The sequence below is a fragment of the Gallus gallus genome, chromosome 6 (assembly GCF_016699485.2).
Source record: "Gallus gallus isolate bGalGal1 chromosome 6, bGalGal1.mat.broiler.GRCg7b, whole genome shotgun sequence".
Taxonomy (NCBI): Eukaryota; Metazoa; Chordata; class Aves; order Galliformes; family Phasianidae; genus Gallus; species Gallus gallus.
Genome location: NC_052537.1, coordinates 22896882 through 22913082, shown reverse-complemented (window position 1 = coordinate 22913082; position 16201 = coordinate 22896882). Strand labels below are relative to the sequence as shown.

Here is a 16201-nt window from a genome sequence, read left to right as displayed (position 1 = left end):
GCCGGCCCGGGGCAGAGGAGGCTCCCGAGTCCTTGGCTGTCCCTGCACGAGCCGTAACAAAACGCAGACCCCCAGCGCCGGGCTAATGGAGGCAACTTAGACAGGAGCAGGCGCGGCCCCTCGTCTCTCGGCGCTGCCCGCTCCCCCCGCACCGGGCGCGGCGCTCCCCGCCGAGCCGCAGCCCGAGCGCCGCCGGGCCCCCGGGACTCCCCGGCCGCTCGCGCTGCCCCGATGATGTTACCGAGCCCCGTCACCTCCACCCCTTTCTCTGTCAAAGACATCCTCAACCTGGAGCAGCAGCAGCAGGACCCGCACTATGGGGCCCAGCTCCCGCACCACCTGGAGCACCACTTTCACCCCGCCGCCTGCCTGCTGGCGGCCGCCGACGGCACCCGCTTCTCCGACGGCGAGGAGGAAGAGGAGGAGGAGAAGCTGTCCTACCTGAGCTCCGTGGCAACGCCCGGCGGCCAGGCAGACGCGCGGCTCTCCGCCGACAGCTACGTGCATGCCGTGCTGCGCGGCTCCTGCGAGGCTCCCGGCCCGGGAGAGGAGCTGGACCCCACGGCTCGCGACCCGAGTGAGTACCGGCCTCGCCGCGCTCCCCGCACCGCCCACGGCGCTCGCTCCCCGCCGGCCGTTCCGCGTCGCGCCGCGGAGCCCCGGTACCGGCGCTGCCCCGCAGCCGCGCCGCTCGGCGCGGAGCCCTTTCCGTGCCGCGTCCCCCGGGCACCTGGAGCGGGGAGCGGCACTTCGCGGGGCTGCCGTACCCAACCTCCGCGCCGCGGCGTTTCGCGTCCCCGGGCGGAGACTGCGCGGAGCCGCGATCCGGAGCTGCCGGATTGTCCCACGCTCCGCCGCTTGGCGGGACGGCTGAGGCCCGGCCCGGGCGCGGGGCGGCGGAGCCCTCTCGGGGAGAGGCGGCGGACGAGCAGGTGCCCGGGGCTCAGGCCCTTGGGAGCTCCGCCGCCGGCGCGGAGGCGCGGAGCCGCTCTCGGCCCCGCCGCCCGCCTCGGCGCTGCTTCCCAGCCCGAGCCGCGGTTCCCCGACGGTCGCGGTGTCGGGCGGCGGTGCGCGGCTCGGTGCTCCCTCCCCGCGGGGCGGCCCGGCGCAGCCGTGACCTGTGCTCCTCCGTGCAGAGAGCTGCGCCCTGAAGAAACCGCTGGACGCCGCGGAGAAGCCGGAGGAGGCGGAGAGGCCGAAGCAGCGGAGTCGGAGGAAGCCGCGCGTCCTCTTCTCGCAGGCGCAGGTCTTCGAGCTGGAGCGGCGGTTCAAGCAGCAGCGTTACCTGTCGGCTCCGGAGCGGGAGCACCTGGCCAGCAGCCTGAAGCTCACCTCCACGCAGGTGAAGATCTGGTTCCAGAACCGGCGCTACAAGTGCAAGCGGCAGCGGCAGGACAAGTCGCTGGAGCTGGGCGGCCCCGCGGCCCCGCCGCCGCCGCGCAGGGTGGCCGTGCCCGTGCTGGTCCGCGACGGCAAGCCGTGCCTGGGCGGCTCGCAGGGCTACAGCTCGGCGTACAACGGGCCCTACTCCTACAACGGCTTCCCCGCCTACGGCTACGGCAACGCCGCCTCCTACAACCCCGGCTACGGCTGCACCTACCCGGCGGGCAGCGGCGGGGCCTCGGTGCAAGCCGCCTGCAGCCCGGCGGCGGCCGCCGGCCCCTTCGTGAACGTGGGCGGCCTGGGGGGCTTCGGCGGCGGCGGGCAGGCGCTGCACCAGGCGGCGGCGGGGCCCTCCTGCAGCCAGGGCGCACTGCAGGGCATTCGGGCCTGGTAGCCCGCACGCACTTAGGGCCGGGAGCGGACCGGCACGACGGCCCCGCGGCCCCGCAGCGCCCTTACGCCCCGCGGACTGAAGGCGGAGGGGCGGTGCGGCAGGACCCCGGCTCTCTCCCAGGGCCGCGGGGCGGAGCGGAGCGGCGGAACGGAAGGGAACGGGACTGGACGGGACAGGACGGGCCGAGCCCGCGGCGGAGCGCCGCCGCCCCGAGGTGCCGCCGCGACGGGCGGGCCGGAGCTGACCGCGCCGCGCCATCGGAGCAGCTTCGCTTGTAAAAAGCCGACGGCGGGACCCGGGGCTCCCGCGGCCCTTCTCTCTATCTACTCTGTATCGGTTTCTGCCAGCGCCAGCTCGCGGAGTCAGTCAATAAACCAGGTGCAATATCCGCCGCCCGCTCCTCCTTCGCCCGGCGGCCGGTGCCCGGCGGGGCTCGCAACGTCGTGCCCGCGGGGCAGGGCGGCTCGGGCGGATTGTGAGCGTGCCAAGGCGCTGAATGGGGCCGCGCAGCTCAGAGCCGGCCCATTGTGGCCGCCGGGCCGGCGCTGAAAGGAGCCGCCGAGGAAGGTAGCGGGAATAGGCGCTTATTGGATTCGGGAACAAAAGGTGTGGCAGGGAGGCGAGGGACAAAGGGGCCCCGGCGCCGAGATTGACGGGCCGCTTTGCCCCCCACTGAGGCCCAGGCCCGGCGCTTTATGCGCGGGGGCTGCAGAAACGTGCTGGGTTTTGTTCCCCTTTCTCTGAGCGCAGGGGGAGATGAGGGGGGTCCGCGGGCCGCTGATTAGGGCCGGCCGGGCCGGGCAGCCTGAATGCCGGGGCATTATTGCTACACGTTCAACCATTCCGCTCGGGTGCAGGGGGAGGGGGCGGACGAGACCCTCGACGCTGCCCGGCGACCGCTTCCCCCCCCATCCCCGTCCCGTCCGGTCCGGGAGCGCGCGGCCACGGCCGCGGCCCCACGTCGGAGCCCTCGGGTCTGTGCCGCTGCCGTGCGGTGCCCGGCGGACGGGCGTCCGCGAAGCCTCGACGGCGCGGGGAGCGATCCCGCAACGTGTCGATCCCGCAGCGCGTCCGTCCCGCAGCCGGCACAGGCGCGTCGCGTTACGAGCGTTGGCGCTGCTAAAACGCTGCGCGTCTGCACCGTGCGGTGAGCGCGCACCGCTCGGAAAGAGCCGGAGAAATTTTCAGCTGCAGCCCCGACGCTCGGCGCGGTACGGCACGGTTCGGCTCGGCACGGCTCGCCACGGCCGTGTCCCACGGCCACCCCGAGGCCGGGAGGCTCTGGAGCCGCGCTGGAAGAGGATGCGGCACGCCCAGCGATTGTTTGCCGAGTGGCAGCGAGGTGTCGCGGGAGAGGAAGCCCACGCTCGGCTCTTGGCCGTCGGAGCTGAGCTGTGGAGGCTCCGCGGTCTCGTGGGTAGAAACAGGATAGCCAAGAACAAAGATAGGTAACGACCTCCCGAAGCGGCAGCCCCGCGCCGAGGTTGGACTCGGCCATAGGAAAGAATTGTATTCCCCTCTGTGTTCTGCCATATTGTCGTTTGCAGAAATAGGGGACGTGCGTGAATTCGTGCCTCGGCGAGCGAGATGGAGGAATGGTAACCGCAGTACAACCTCCTCCAGAATAGGGGTGTGCAAGGAGAGCTCCCCGCTCGGTGCATCCCCTCCAAGTAAGTGATGGTTTGTTGGGAACCCTCCTCATCCAGCAGCACCCTGAGGCTCTGGGCGAGATGCACGCGTCTGCGGCCAAGCCTTGAGAATGGGCACTCAAACAGAGCAAAGGGGCACATGGAGACCCTACTGACCTACACAGCGGTGCCATGCAGCAACGGCGTTGTGGAGCACCAACAGCACCAAGCATTGCCATAGGCGTGGGTGTGTAGTATTGTGGGAGGTTCTGGATGTCCACCATCGTGATCCCCTCTGCTAGGATACATCCCAGCTGTCCCACCAGCATAGCTCAGGGGGGAGGGACCCCTCGGCATCTCTCTCACCCAAGGCCCCCCAGCAGATGGGGAGGACAGAGCAGCACAGGGTGAGCTGCGAGCAGGGCGGCGGAAGTGAAGCATTCTGAAGAGGAGGAACAGCCGGTGGTGGTGGGAGGGAGGTGATGGGAGACTGCAGATTGGCCAAGCAGCCCAAGGAGGGGACACACAATGGGGGGAAGTGGCTGCGTTGCCGTGCTGGAAGCGGTGCCTGCCCATGACGTACCTCATCCCATCGCGCCCTGCGTGAGGCCATGTCTGCGATGTGCTGCTGGGACCCATAATGTGTGGTGCTGCAGCGGTGGTGGTGGGGCCAGAGGGGTGTCGGGGAAGGAGAAAGCCGTGGCCAAGGGCCAGAGGTGTTTCTTCCTGGTCCAAAAGGCGAATTGACTCATTTGGGAATCAGAGAGGGAAAGCGCTGATTGATTCTAGACAGGGCCTAAAAGCCCTACAAAGCCTAAAACGAGTGCTGGCCTAAAGTAAAGGAGGGCTTGGGTGAGGCAGCCGGGCTTGAGCCATCACACCTAAGGTCCACCTTGTGCGTGGGCTCAGGTTTTGATTTCTGTTCACTTTTCCTGGCTGAGGATGAGCCATGAGCAGCTCTGTGCAGCAGCTGAGCAGCTCCCGGGAAAGGCTCTCACATCCCATCACAGCCGCATTCCTATGGCCTCTCTGTCACACTCAGGATCACATAGGAGCAGCGTGGATCCATATGAAGCACCACAGACGTGCTCTGTTTTCCTCTCCTTCCCTGACAACTTTTCCTGTTTCTCCTTTCCACTCCCTGTGGCACAGCAGAGACCGGGCACCTGGGGACCTGCAGCTGCACTCAGTGCTCGGGGGGGATCATGCTGGGAGCATCCCGAAGTGCAGCAAGGAATTGTTATCTCAGCGCTGGAGAGTGCTGAGGAAGCTGTGGCCAGCCGTGGAGCAGGTAAATATATTAAAATGTCAATAAAGCCCATTGCTGTGCAGCTCCCACTACCACAACAGCACTCTTCCTTTCACGGGTGACTTACACAACCACGAGTACTCTCTCATCCTCACTCCCGTGCCATGCATCACGAGGTGGCCACACCTGGCCAAAGCGGGGGGCACCTGCATTTTGCAGCCCGATCCCTGCACTGGTGAGTCCCGCCGCAGAGCTGCTGTGAAGGATTCAAGCAGAGCACGGATGAGAAGAGGCCGCGTCTGCCGCAGTACGCAGAGCTCTGCAGCACATTTCGCGGCCGTGCAATAAAATCCGCGTACGCTTCGCGGGGGACGAGGTCGCTCCCAGCTGCGACACGGGTCCCGGCCTGTCCCCAAGCAAGATCCGCCACCGCCACCTATCGGCGGGCACACGGGGACGGGGGGCAGACGGCCCCTCTTCGTCCCGCAGCGGTGGGATCTCCAGCAGCGCCCTCCGCAAAGCTCCCGCTCTGCCCTCGTCCTCAGCCCGGCGCACAGCGCTGCAGCTCCCGGCCCCACGGGCACCGGGGGTCGCGGTGCCCGACGCCCGCAGCGCTGCCAGCCCCGGGCTCGCCAGAGGGAGCCGTGTCCCCGCGGGACGTGTGCCCGATGTTGGCTCAATTTCTACTCCCTCCCCCTTCGTGTAGCAGCTCGCTGCCAAGGTCCAACGTGCACCCGAATGTTCTGGGGGCAGAGGAGGCCGCTTGGGGTTTTTGCTTTTCTCCTGGAACCCGCTGGGCGCTGTCAGGAGGCTTTAATGCCAGCCCTTGTGCCGCCAACACCTGGAGCAGCCTTTGTGTGTCCCCAGTGCACAGAGACAGCCCCCGCTGGTGCTGCTTCCTGCAGTGGGCTCTCAGTGCCCACAGAGCACGTTCTCCCCCCTCAGTTTAACTCTCAGGCTGAAGCCTGCGCTCCCCTATCTGCACAGCACGGATCCGGGGCCAACAGTGGCTCCCCAGAACCCACATCTGCTCTGTGTCCAGGCAGCCCCAGCTCCTGAATTTACCACTGCTGCGGGGCCCTGGGGTCATGAGAACGTGTATAACTTTATTGGGGTCTGACAGAGCCCTGAGGAATCCCAGAGCCAGCGCTGTGCGGGCTGTGACGACACCTCAGCCCTTCCCAAGAGTGCCCCCTAGCAGGGCAGTGGTTGCCCCACGGCCGTGCGTGGGATTTGGCCGGGGGTCCTGCGGGGAGGTGAAAGGGAAAGGGTCGCCTCCAGCCCTTGGTTGGGATGAGCGCGTCTCCCCCGTTGCGAGGCCAAAAATAGTGCAGTTACTCAGCAGAGGCTGTAGGAGGGGTTTCACATGACGCACAGCCAAATGCCGGGGAGGCCACAGGACGCACCCACGTGGCTTCGCTGAGGCATTATCAGAGCTGGGGAGGGCAGCAGCCATAGCTGAAGCAGGGCACCCAGCCCAGCTCCGAGCCAGAAGTGCTCAGGGAAGAGCACAGTGTCTTTGCTGCTGATGGAGGACGTGTATTGGGGAAGCCATGACCGTGAGCAGGGCTGGAGGCTCGGAGCGTGGGGCTGGTGGCTCACCGCCAGGGATGAACCCTGGAAGCCCCAGGGATGCCCCAGGAACCAACCTTGGAGCACCCTCAATGCTGAACTGGGGGTTTCTTTTTCCTGCAGTGCTGCTGTTCTCGTGCAATGCCGCATTGCTCTGTGCCAGCAGAGCTGCAGCAGCCAGGAGGCCGTGCCCTGCCCAGGTCCATTGCCTCTCGACTGCTGACTTATCACATCCCTGCTCCCGGGGGTCTCTCTCCCTCCTCCAGCACTTCTGTGGGCGGTTATTCCTGGAAACATCTCTCTCCTCATCCCAGAGTCACCTTCAATCATGCCTTCGCCCGCTGACATTTATAGAGCAGCTCGCAGTGGCCGATGGATTTAATAGCGTGAAGCTCCACTGGCCCCTGCCCCTGTTTATGCCTTCCTCTCTGAGGCAGCTGCAGTGCGAGGGCTGAGGGTGAAACCGCAGCTCTGCTCCGGCTCTGCAGAACCATGCTGTTCCTCATGTGCTGCCCGCTTGTCCTGCCATGGGCTCGCCCAACTGTTTCTGATTCTCGGATTTCTGCCTCTTGGGTGGAGGAGCCGCAGGGCTGCCAAATCTTGCAGCGCTCAGGATATTTCTTAAAGCCCCAGCTCCTTCAGCGGTGGCGAAATGAGGCTCCCAGCTCTCCAGCAGCTCTGGTTTCTTTAAGGAAAGCCCGATCCTCCTGACTGCACGGAACAGTGGGGCACAGGAGCAGAGGACGGGCACACAATGCAGCCAGGCCCCCTTCCCCTTGCCACAAGTGGGTCGTGAGGGGCAGAACAACCCTGTGCGAGGCAGCCAGCAGCCCCAAACCCACAGGGACGCTGGCAGACAGCACATACCGGGACTGTGAAAGCATTTCCTCCAGGGAGTTATTTCAGGCATGGCACCCTGTGGGAGGATGAGGCAGTGCAGGGCTCATGGCGTTATGGTGTGAGATGGAGGTGTTCTGATCTGCTCCGTCCCGCTCGTGGTCAGGGCTGCAGCAATACCTTAGTGGTGGTCTGGGCTGAGTAAGCAAAGACCTCTGCGTTTCTCATGGACTTTCTCCACCATCTAAAGCTTTCCTCCATCAAACTGCTGGGGAAGGCTGAAAAAAGAAGTTTCTTATCCTTCATACAAGAGCCTCCGCTGAGCACACAGGCACATCTGGCTGCTGCTCTCATGTCCCCAGCAGGCAGTGGTCCCACCCACCGCCCTAACAGGAGCCCTACAAAAGAACTGAGCACTGGGCAGTCAGAAAGGTCGAGTGACAGCACTAGGCCACTCGAGAACAAGAAGGGGACATGATGATAGAGCAGAACTGTTTTTATTGGAGGTGTCAAGAGCAGGAACAAGAACAAACCTACAGCCTCCCCTCCTCAAGTGCCATCCTCCCCTACCCACCACCACCACCAGGGCAGTCAGCATCACGTGTGCGTGCTACAAGACAACGGCAAAGCTTACACTCTGCTTTAGCCAAAAGCCAGACGAAGCCCTTGGCATCCTCGGCAGTGCCACTGCTCCCTCCTTGGTGACTGAGCTCAGCTACGGCCCTGCCAGTGGCAGGGCAGGACATTCACTTTCACCTCCAAGCAGGGGTGAACTTTGCGTTAGAGGAGGATTTTGTTAAGGGAAGGACAGGAGCACAGCTCCAGTGAAGTGCCAGGGGATGTGATCTGTGCTGCAGCTCCCAGCAGGACATCTCGGGAGGCCACGGGAGTGAGTGAGTGAGCTGTGCGGCCAGAGCCGAGCTGCAGCTGCCCCAGGCAAGAAATGGCACCGCTAAACCCAGAAGGGCTTTGCTGCCCCCTCTCTACAACACAAACCAAACCAAAAGGGAGAGGGTCAGAAGACAAACCAGGAGGGGAGATGAAGCAGGTCTGGAATCGGGTTTGGCTCTGGCTCACTTCCCAGCCCGACGCTCTTCCTGGCGCTTGGTGAGGATGTACTTAAAGAACTCGTACACGGACCAGGCAATCGCCGTTGAGGGCATCTGATAAATGACTCTAGCCTGGACCCCTCTGAAGTAGGCAGTCACACCGCCCACTTGGTACACCGTCCTGAAGGCATTGGCCATGCCTGTGATGTGTCCGCTGATGTTGGAGCTCAAGGCCAGGGACTCCTGGGTGTTGAGCAGCGTTTTGCAAACGTCCAAAGGCGTAGTGGCAGCAGCAGCTACAGCCCCCGCGCAGGCCCCGGAGACCACGTGGGAGCCTGGGTTGTACTGTCTGTGGGGGTTGAGGTGCTCTTGCAAGAACTCATAGGTCATGAAGTGAATGGCTTGGAAGGGGATGTTCATGGTGAGCTGGGTGGTGTAGCTGCGGTAGAAAGCTCCAGCCCCTTCGTTGCGCCACACAGTCCGTACACAGTCTGTCACACACTGGTAAGGCGAGTTGTACATCTGCATCCTCTGTTTGACCACTTGGGACAGACGGCAGCAGTGAGCAGCCAGCGGCAGCAGCCAGGATCCAGGCACAGAGAGGAAGAGGAGAGAAAGAGAGTCAGTGTGAAGCCAGGTTCCTGTGACAGACCCCTTTGACCAGTGGTGTCCAGCAGACCCCTGGGCAGGTCTGGAATGATTACATCTGAACAAGGTAGCGCCATCAGAACACCACCACCTGCCACCTCTGCAGCTGCTGCAGCCTCTTTGAGGGACCAGCCTCATACCAGGCAAACAAGTTCAATATCCAAAGCGTGCACCTCACTCTGCTTCAAGCGACACATTTCACCATCCACCCCTACAGATCTACTGTACAGAAAATAATTCCCAGTGCAGTCATCCTGTCATGTTCCGGCCAGATTTCTAGATCCGTATTATCCTACAAATGCTGTGACTACAAATCCTACAGCTGCAGTAAGAAGTGGAGCTCCAAGGACAAACTGACGACAGCAAAAGCAGCTGCCCACTGCAGAGGCTGAGAGCCAAACAGCAGCCCTGCTTACAGCACGGATTTCTGCATCAGCACAGGCCCAGAACCACATCACATCCTCCAGAGGACCTTTCACCACAGTATTCTCTAGTTTCAATGCACTTGCAGTGACTCTAACCATGAGGATCCCATACCTGCTGCTTTCTTTGCTGACGCAGCTGTCAGCAGCACACAGCTTTGGTCAGAACCTGACCCTACCCGCTCCTCCGTGGCTGGGGTTTACTGTGCTCCCCAAAGCATCCCTCTTACTTGCCCACTGGCACCTACTGGGCTCCCCACATTGACCCTATAGTGTCCCTCAAAGGATCCCTGAGGCTGGGCAAGTAGCAAGGACAGAGGTGCCAGACAGGTGTCACACAGCAGCCCAGGCAGATCCCACTCAGGCAGATCCCACTCAGGCAGATCCCACCCGCCCCACCGGACAGGATCACCATTACCTTCTGCAGGGTTCATCGCTGCGTCGTGGAGCAATGTTGCTACACACCCGGCTGCACCTGCAAAACAAGAACTGCCACACGTGAGGGGAGGAGATGGCAAGAGACCCCGGGGCTCCACCAGGACCCCGAGGCCCCCGCCAGAGCTGAGGAGGATGAGATCCAGAGGCAGCCTCCATCTCCGGAGAGGTGGGCCGGTGCGAAGAAGTTCCCACCCGGAAAGAGTTCGGCAGAGAGAGGGAGAAGAGCATGGCAGTCTGTCACGTCTTGCGGGCCAGGTGGGACCCGAGCCCCAGCGCTCGCAGGACAGATGGCCACCGGCTCGGTCGCAGGGCTCCCACGGGACAACAGGAAGCAGCCACCGCCGGCGGCAGACCGTGCCCTGCTCCCCCTCCGTCCCCACACTCTCCCGAGGCAGCCGCTCGGTGAAAACCACAGCACCGCAGCCACATCCGCTCCGTGCCACCAACCCCCGCGGCCGCTCCCGGCTCCCGTTAGTGGCTCCCGTGCGTGGGTACCGTCGGGAGCCGGGCCCGGCCTCCGGCCTGCAGCCGGGGCGGCTCGGACAGGCACAGCTGCGGAGAGGACACGGCTTTAGGGCCCCCCGGGCCCCTCCCGCAGCCCCGCGGCCCCCTCCCCACTCCCGGCCCCGCTGGCCCCGTGCAGGGCGCTGCGGGACGAGTACCGTTGGCCACATGGCTATTGCCCCCCGCGTGGATGACGTCGCTCAGCGTCTTTTTTAACTTTTCGTAGCAGGCGAAGTAGAGGGCGTGGGCCGGGCCCGCGCCGGTGGCGGTGATGTTCAGGCCCCGCATGGGCCTCCACACGCCCTCGGTACGCACGATGCGCCACAGGGCCTCCAGCACGTTGCGGTAGCGGGCGGCGGGCTCGGGCCGCAGGCTCTGCATCCGAGTCTGAAAGACAAACCGGTAGGCCCCGGTGACCCCCAACCAGGCCTCCCACCGGGACCGGCCCCCGGGTAGGCCCGGCCGCCCGCCCGGTGCCGGCACCTTGACGCAATCGACGGGGTACATCACGCAGTGCTCCATGATGCCCGCCACGGCGCCCGCCAGCATGTGCGTGGACACGGCGGCGCCCTGCGGCAGCGCCTCGTAGTCGGGGGCGGGCGGCGAGCGCGGCTCCGGGCCCCGAGCCGCCTCAGCTCCCCCGGGGCCCGACGCCTCCGCGCCGCCCCGCCGCGCCCGGCCCGCGCCGCCGCCGCCGCCCATCAGCAGCAGCAGGACGCGGCCCGACTCCGCGCCGCCCCGCGCGCCGGGGCTGGCGCCCGCCCCCGCGCCCGCCCCCAGCTCCATGGCGCCGCAGCCGCCGCCGCCGCCGCCGCCGCCGCCCCGACCCCGCGCCGCGCCGCCCCGCCCCTCCTCGCCCATTGGCCTCCTCCTCCCGCGCCCCGCCTCCGCCGCGCGACCATTGGCTTGAGCCACCGGCCACCGCCCACGCGCGCCGCGCTCATTGGTCGCCGCCCCGTCGCGGCGGGGGCCGCCGTTGGTTGATCGCGCACTCCTCCGCGCTACCTATTGGCCCGCTCCCTTCACCGCCCCGCGGTTTCGCGCGGCGCATTGGGTCCCTCAACTTTTCGTCCCGCCCCTCCGCGCAGTCCATTGGGCGGCGAGCCCTCGACCTTTGGTCCGTCGTAGGTCTCACGGCTGGTTCCCCTCCGAACCGGGTCGGAGCGACGCCATTGGCTGCTTCGCCCGTCACTCAAGGCCTCGGCGCGTGCTGTTTATTTGGAAGGCTGCGATTGGCTCGGCGCGGGTGGTGACGGGAGGGAGGAAGTCGGCGGGTGACGTCACGCAGCGCCCCTCGGCCGCGGAAGACGGGGCTCAGCCAGGTGCGGCTTTCGGCCGCCTGGGGGCGCCGATTGGCTGTTGGGCTGCATGGGCGAGGCCAAACCTTGCGGGGGCGCCGGTTGGACGAGGCGGCGGCTTGGGGGCGGAGCGCTGCGAGAGGCCGGGGCCCGCTATTGGTGGGCGGGAGGAGGGGCGCTGGGTGACGTGGCTGCGGGTGCCGGCAGCGGGTGCCGGTGTCGGCGGCGCGGGGCGATGCGCGGGCGGGCGGCGGACGCACATGGCCAGGTGAGCGCGGCGGGGCCGTCCCGGTCCGGTGCCGGCGCGGTCCGGTCCCTGAGCCGTGCCTTGTTCCCGCAGGATCGCCGCCCCGTGCCCGCCGTGCCGCTCGGCCGCGTCCTGCGGTTTCCCGTCCCCGCGGCAGCGCCCGGCGGCGCTGGGTCTGGCCGTGGCCGCGGGGCTGCTGCTGTTGCTGGCGGCCGCCGGGCCCCGCCGCTGGGCCTCGCCGCGCCGTGACGCCCGGCGGGACGAGAGGTGAGCGGGGACGGGGCGGCGGGGACTCCGGGCCCGGGGCGGGCGGCGCTGAACGGGCCCGATCCCCCGGCGCAGGTACCTGGCGCGGATGGAGGAGCTGGCGGCCACCGACACGGAGGACGCGTCGCTGAGCTACGGGGTGGTGGTGGACTGCGGCAGCAGCGGCTCCCGGGTGTTCGTCTACGTGTGGCCGCCGCACAACGGGCACCCGCACGACCTGCTGGACATCCGGCAGATGCGGGACCGCAACAGCCGCCCCGTCGTCATGAAGGTTAAACCCGGTGAGTGCGGCGCCGAGCCCTGCTGACGGGCGGCGGCGCCGGGCCGGTCGGTGACAACCATCCACGCAGGCATCTCGGTGGCCGCGGCGGCCCCGGAGCGAGCCACGGCCTACCTGCGGCCCCTGCTGCGCTTCGCGGCCGCACACGTGCCGGAGGAGAAGCACAAGGAGACGCCGCTGTACGTCCTGTGCACGGCTGGCATGCGGCTGCTGCCTGAGAGGTGAGCACGGGGCCGTGGTCGGGGAGGATTTGGCGAGGCCGGGAGATTCTGCTCTCTGCTGCTCTTGTCCTGACAAGGAGCATCTCCCAGAGGTCACTGTGCCCCTCAGGCTGCAAGCTGCCATCCTGGAGAACCTGGTGAAAAACGTGCCCCTGGAGTTCGATTTCCTCTTCTCCAAATCGCATGCTGAAGTCATCTCAGGGAAGCAGGAAGGTGGGAAGCACTGCCCTGTCCTCATGTCCTAGCGGGGAGCACACGGGGCTACCGGCATCGCGTGCAGCCTATGTGGGATCGTTTGTGCTTTGCCTTAAGGCAGACTCATTCTGTCATGCCCAGGTGTCTACGCTTGGATCGGCATCAACTTTGTGCTGGGACGGTTTGATCACGAGGATGGTGAGTCCAGCTGCTTGCATAGCAGCTCTGGGGCAGGCAGCATGCAGCCCTTTGGTGCTCAGCTCCTGCGTGCGAGGGGTGTCAGGAGGTACCATTGAAGGAATGCCCCCCTGCCCCTCGCTGACACACTGCTGTGGGTTGCAGAGGACGCTGCAGTTGTCACCGTAGCGCTGGGAGACCAGGTGGAGTCCTTGGTACGGAAACGAACGGTCGGGATCCTAGACATGGGGGGGGCCTCTCTGCAGATCGCCTACGAGGTGCCTGGCTCCGGAGCCTTTTCATCCCCGCAGCAGGTGTGTGTTGGGCAAGCGGCTGGCACTGAGAGCTGCCCAACGTTCACCGCTGATGGTGGCCCCCTGTACCCAGGAGGAGGCTGCCAAGAGCCTACTGGCAGAGTTCAACTTGGGCTGTGACGTGCAGCACACCGGCCACGTCTACCGCGTCTACGTCAACACCTTCCTGGGCTTCGGAGGCAACTTTGCTCGACAGCGCTATGAGGAGCTTGTGCTGAACCAGACCTATGTGCACAACCGGTATCGCTGCTCTACCTGGGGCTGCCTTGGCATTGCGCAATGGCACCGGCTCCTTTGTGCCACCCTCTCCCTATTGGATTTTTCCGAAGAGCCACCTGTGGTTGATAACAGTTCCTACAGCCATGCTGGCAGCAGCTGGGTGCCAGCAGGTGCTTGGGCTGGCACGTGGCACAACGGCATTGCCCTTGTCAGAGCCCTGCAGGTGTTATCAGTGCCTCTGCTCCTTGCCTTTCCCCTCCCAGTACTACAGGGACTCCTCTACAGCAGCTTCTGGCTTTCTCTGCTCTGGCTTTCCCTCCTTCTTCAGCACTGGTTCATTCAGCACATCTTCCCACTGCATTCCCATCTCCAGCTGTCTCCTGCCTTATTTCCTGAAGCTGTTCCCAGATTCGCAGAGATTTGGAGCCCAGGTAGTCCCATGCTGGGAGCAGACCCTGCCTCCACATGCCCTGGGGTCTCCGTGTGGGTGCAGATCCCCCACAGGTTGGTGGGAACAGACTGTACCCTGTAGCACCCAGCAGGTGCTCAGGGCTGTGGCTACACATCTGGAGAGCTCAGCTTCAGCATTAGTTGGTGGGGTGACTCTCAGGACCATGAGTGTACAAGGGGACAGGGCCTTGCAAGGGTGTTAGTTGTGGAGGAGCATTAGATAATGCTTTTGTGGGAGCTACAGCACCCCATGTGCCATGACCTTTCTTTTCTGACTTGCTTTCCAGCCTGCACAGCCAGCAGATAGGGCTGAGCCCTGAGACTCCCTTCCTGGACCCCTGCCTGCCCAAGGGGCTGGAGGACACGGTGACAAGGGGCAGCCAAACCCTGTATGTGCGCGGGCGAGGGGACTGGCAGGCCTGTGCTCTGCTGCTGCGTCCACTCCTGGCAGGGTCCAACAGCAGCCAGGACTCTCTGACTGGGGCCTACAAAGCACCCATCGACTTCAGCAACAGTGAGTTTTATGGCTTCTCTGAGTTCTACTATTGCACTGAGGATGTGCTGCGCCTAGGGGGCCGCTACAGTGCCCGTGCCTTCATCTCTGCTGCCCAGGTGAGCATTGTTCTGGACCACAGAGTCTCACCATGCTGGGAGGGATCTGGGGTCGTTCCTTTGCTCTGAACTGAAACTTCTCCTTCCCCCAGGAATATTGCAGCCAGAGCTGGGAGGTGCTGACCCAGCGCTTCCAGAGCGGCCTGTACTCAGCACATGCAGATGAGCACCGGCTCAAGTAAGTGACCAGGGATATACCTCCTGGGGGCTCACTAATACAAGTGGCTGTGGTAGGCTCTGTCTTGGGCTCAGACCCTGCAATAGCACCCAGCTGATGTTCCTGTGTGCTGCCTGCAGGTATCAGTGCTTCAAGTCTGCCTGGATGTACCAAGTCCTTCACCAGGGCTTCCACTTCCCCCTGGACTACCCCAGCCTGCTCACAGCCCAGCTGGTGTATGACCGTGAGGTGCAGTGGACGCTGGGAGCCATCCTCTACAAGACACGCTTTCTGCCACTCAGGTAACACAGGAAGGAGCATTAGCTCCAGGACTCGTAGCCCAGCTAGGATGGGACAAGAGGGTCATGCTTAGAGGCTCCCTGTGGATGTGCAGGAGTTACTGCACAGGGCTCTGCCATCCTTAGAGAGCAGCAGCTGTAGCCTGTGGTACATGTGCCAGTCATGCCTGATTCTGCCTCTCCTTGCTGCAGGGATCTCCGGCAAGAGAGCAGCCGGCAAGCACACACCTCCTGGCTGCGCCTTTCTTTTGTCTACAACCACTATCTCTTTTTTGCCTGCATCCTGGTCGTAGGGCTGGCCATAGTCCTCTACCTCTTGCGGCTGCGCCGCATCCACCGTCGGCAGCTGGACCTGCTCTGGTTGGACAAGGTGGTGCTGCTGCCCCCAGGCCAGGGGGACTTGCCATGATATCAGTGGGACAGTGACTGTCCAGTTGCACCAGCAGAACCAGGACTGGATCCCAGCCAGGGTTCCAAGAACTTGGACTCTTTCCTGAGGACCATCTCAACTCTGTGCTCCGTTATCTCCATGTCAGAACCTCAGACCACATGGCTGAGGCAGTTGTGGACACTGGAGCTAACCTCTCTGCCTCACCCAGTCGTAATCTTTGTTTCTTGGCCTCTGAACTTTGCCTTGCTGCACAGTGTAAAGAAAAACCCTTTACTGACAGCACTCACACTGCAGCCCTTGCTGGGCCCTCAGAGGAGCCGACATTACTGAGGCAGCCAGCTCAGGGCTGTGGCCTGAAGCACCAGACCATCCTACAGCTTAGCCACCAGTTTGCAGAGCAGGCTGGTGAGGTGCTGTAGCTTATCCGTGCCTGGTGTAGTCTTTCCACAATCTCACACAGGTTCCAGGAACCAGGCGAGCAGCAGGCTCCACTGAGCTGTTCTGCCAGGCCTGACCTCACTCAGAACATTCCCTGTCACACTGAGGGGTCCTGCTGTGTGCCATGTGTGCCATGCGCTCCTCTCAGACACTCCTAGGCTATGCCTAAGGGGCAGCACTGAGGGCTCAGGGAACATTTCATAAGGCTACATTTTGTTTTAGTTGTTCCCTCCTAAGCATCCTCCCCCTGTGGCATCCCACAAGCTAATCTGGCACTAAGTGCAAGGACCAGTAGTTCTTTCCCCCTGAGTGCAGGCTGGGCCTGCCTGTGGGGAAGCCACCTCTCTAGCTACGTATCCCTCCATGCCTGGCCTTCATCTTCTAGGCCCGGAGCCCCAGTTCCCCTAATCAAGTTCTTCACTTTATACTTGAAATCATCTGTTATTCCTGAAGCAATTAAAAGAAAAAAAACCTTTGAGCCAACCAGCAGTTGTCTTGTTTTCTAGTGAGCA

The 16201-nt window shown here is 64.1% G+C and overlaps 3 protein-coding genes across 5 annotated transcripts; 2 read left to right on the top strand and 1 right to left on the bottom strand.

Moving 5' to 3' along the window:
- The first annotated feature begins 63 nt into the window (after window positions 1-63).
- On the top strand, window positions 64-4746 carry NKX2-3 (NK2 homeobox 3). Of its 2 annotated transcripts, XR_005860607.2 has the most exons (3): window positions 64-577; window positions 1137-3225; window positions 3325-4746. XR_005860607.2 is itself a non-coding variant. In NM_205031.3 (2 exons), the coding sequence occupies exons 1-2, from the start codon at window positions 232-234 to the stop codon at window positions 1775-1777; spliced, it is 987 nt and encodes a 328-aa protein (NP_990362.3). In that variant the 5' UTR covers window positions 64-231; the 3' UTR covers window positions 1778-4746. The 2 variants fall into 2 exon arrangements, 1 of the variants encoding a protein (NP_990362.3); NM_205031.3 differs by having other exon boundaries at window positions 1137-4746.
- A 2795-nt stretch (window positions 4747-7541) lies between these two features.
- Window positions 7542-11000, bottom strand: SLC25A28 (solute carrier family 25 member 28). The gene is made up of 4 exons (XM_421702.6): window positions 10608-11000; window positions 10283-10511; window positions 9601-9657; window positions 7542-8654 (listed from the first exon to the last, which is right to left on the bottom strand). Exons 1-4 carry the CDS (start codon window positions 10983-10985, stop codon window positions 8137-8139), a joined length of 1182 nt encoding a protein of 393 aa, XP_421702.5. The 5' UTR covers window positions 10986-11000; the 3' UTR covers window positions 7542-8136.
- Window positions 11001-11240: 240 nt separating this feature from the next.
- Window positions 11241-16172, top strand: ENTPD7 (ectonucleoside triphosphate diphosphohydrolase 7). 2 transcript variants are annotated; one of them, XM_046943180.1, is made up of 12 exons: window positions 11241-11446; window positions 11763-11936; window positions 12012-12217; window positions 12287-12437; window positions 12547-12650; window positions 12774-12830; window positions 12975-13123; window positions 13197-13363; window positions 14080-14404; window positions 14497-14582; window positions 14702-14863; window positions 15053-16172. In XM_046943180.1, exons 3-12 carry the CDS (start codon window positions 12025-12027, stop codon window positions 15267-15269), a joined length of 1611 nt encoding a protein of 536 aa, XP_046799136.1. In that variant the 5' UTR covers window positions 11241-11446; window positions 11763-11936; window positions 12012-12024; the 3' UTR covers window positions 15270-16172. The 2 variants fall into 2 exon arrangements, with proteins under 2 accessions (XP_046799136.1, XP_427896.4); XM_427896.7 differs by lacking the exon at window positions 11241-11446 and adding an exon at window positions 11603-11690.
- Window positions 16173-16201: the final 29 nt, after the last annotated feature.

Excerpts from the sequence above, each read along its gene's own strand:
- NKX2-3 (NM_205031.3), top strand. The coding sequence starts at position 232 with ATGATGTTACCGAGCCCCGTCACCTCCACCCCTTTCTCTGTCAAAGAC. Across the intron at positions 578-1,136 it reads CCCCACGGCTCGCGACCCGA|AGAGCTGCGCCCTGAAGAAA; the intron begins GTGAGTACCGGC and ends TCCTCCGTGCAG.
- ENTPD7 (XM_427896.7), top strand. Across the intron at positions 13,124-13,196 it reads CCTTTTCATCCCCGCAGCAG|GAGGAGGCTGCCAAGAGCCT; the intron begins GTGTGTGTTGGG and ends CCCTGTACCCAG. Across the intron at positions 14,405-14,496 it reads CCTTCATCTCTGCTGCCCAG|GAATATTGCAGCCAGAGCTG; the intron begins GTGAGCATTGTT and ends TCCTTCCCCCAG.
- SLC25A28 (XM_421702.6), bottom strand. The coding sequence starts at position 10,985 with ATGGGCGAGGAGGGGCGGGGCGGCGCGGCGCGGGGTCGGGGCGGCGGC. Across the intron at positions 10,512-10,607 it reads ACCCCGTCGATTGCGTCAAG|ACTCGGATGCAGAGCCTGCG; the intron begins GTGCCGGCACCG and ends TTTGTCTTTCAG. Across the intron at positions 9,658-10,282 it reads CAATAGCCATGTGGCCAACG|GTGCAGCCGGGTGTGTAGCA; the intron begins GTACTCGTCCCG and ends CTTGTTTTGCAG.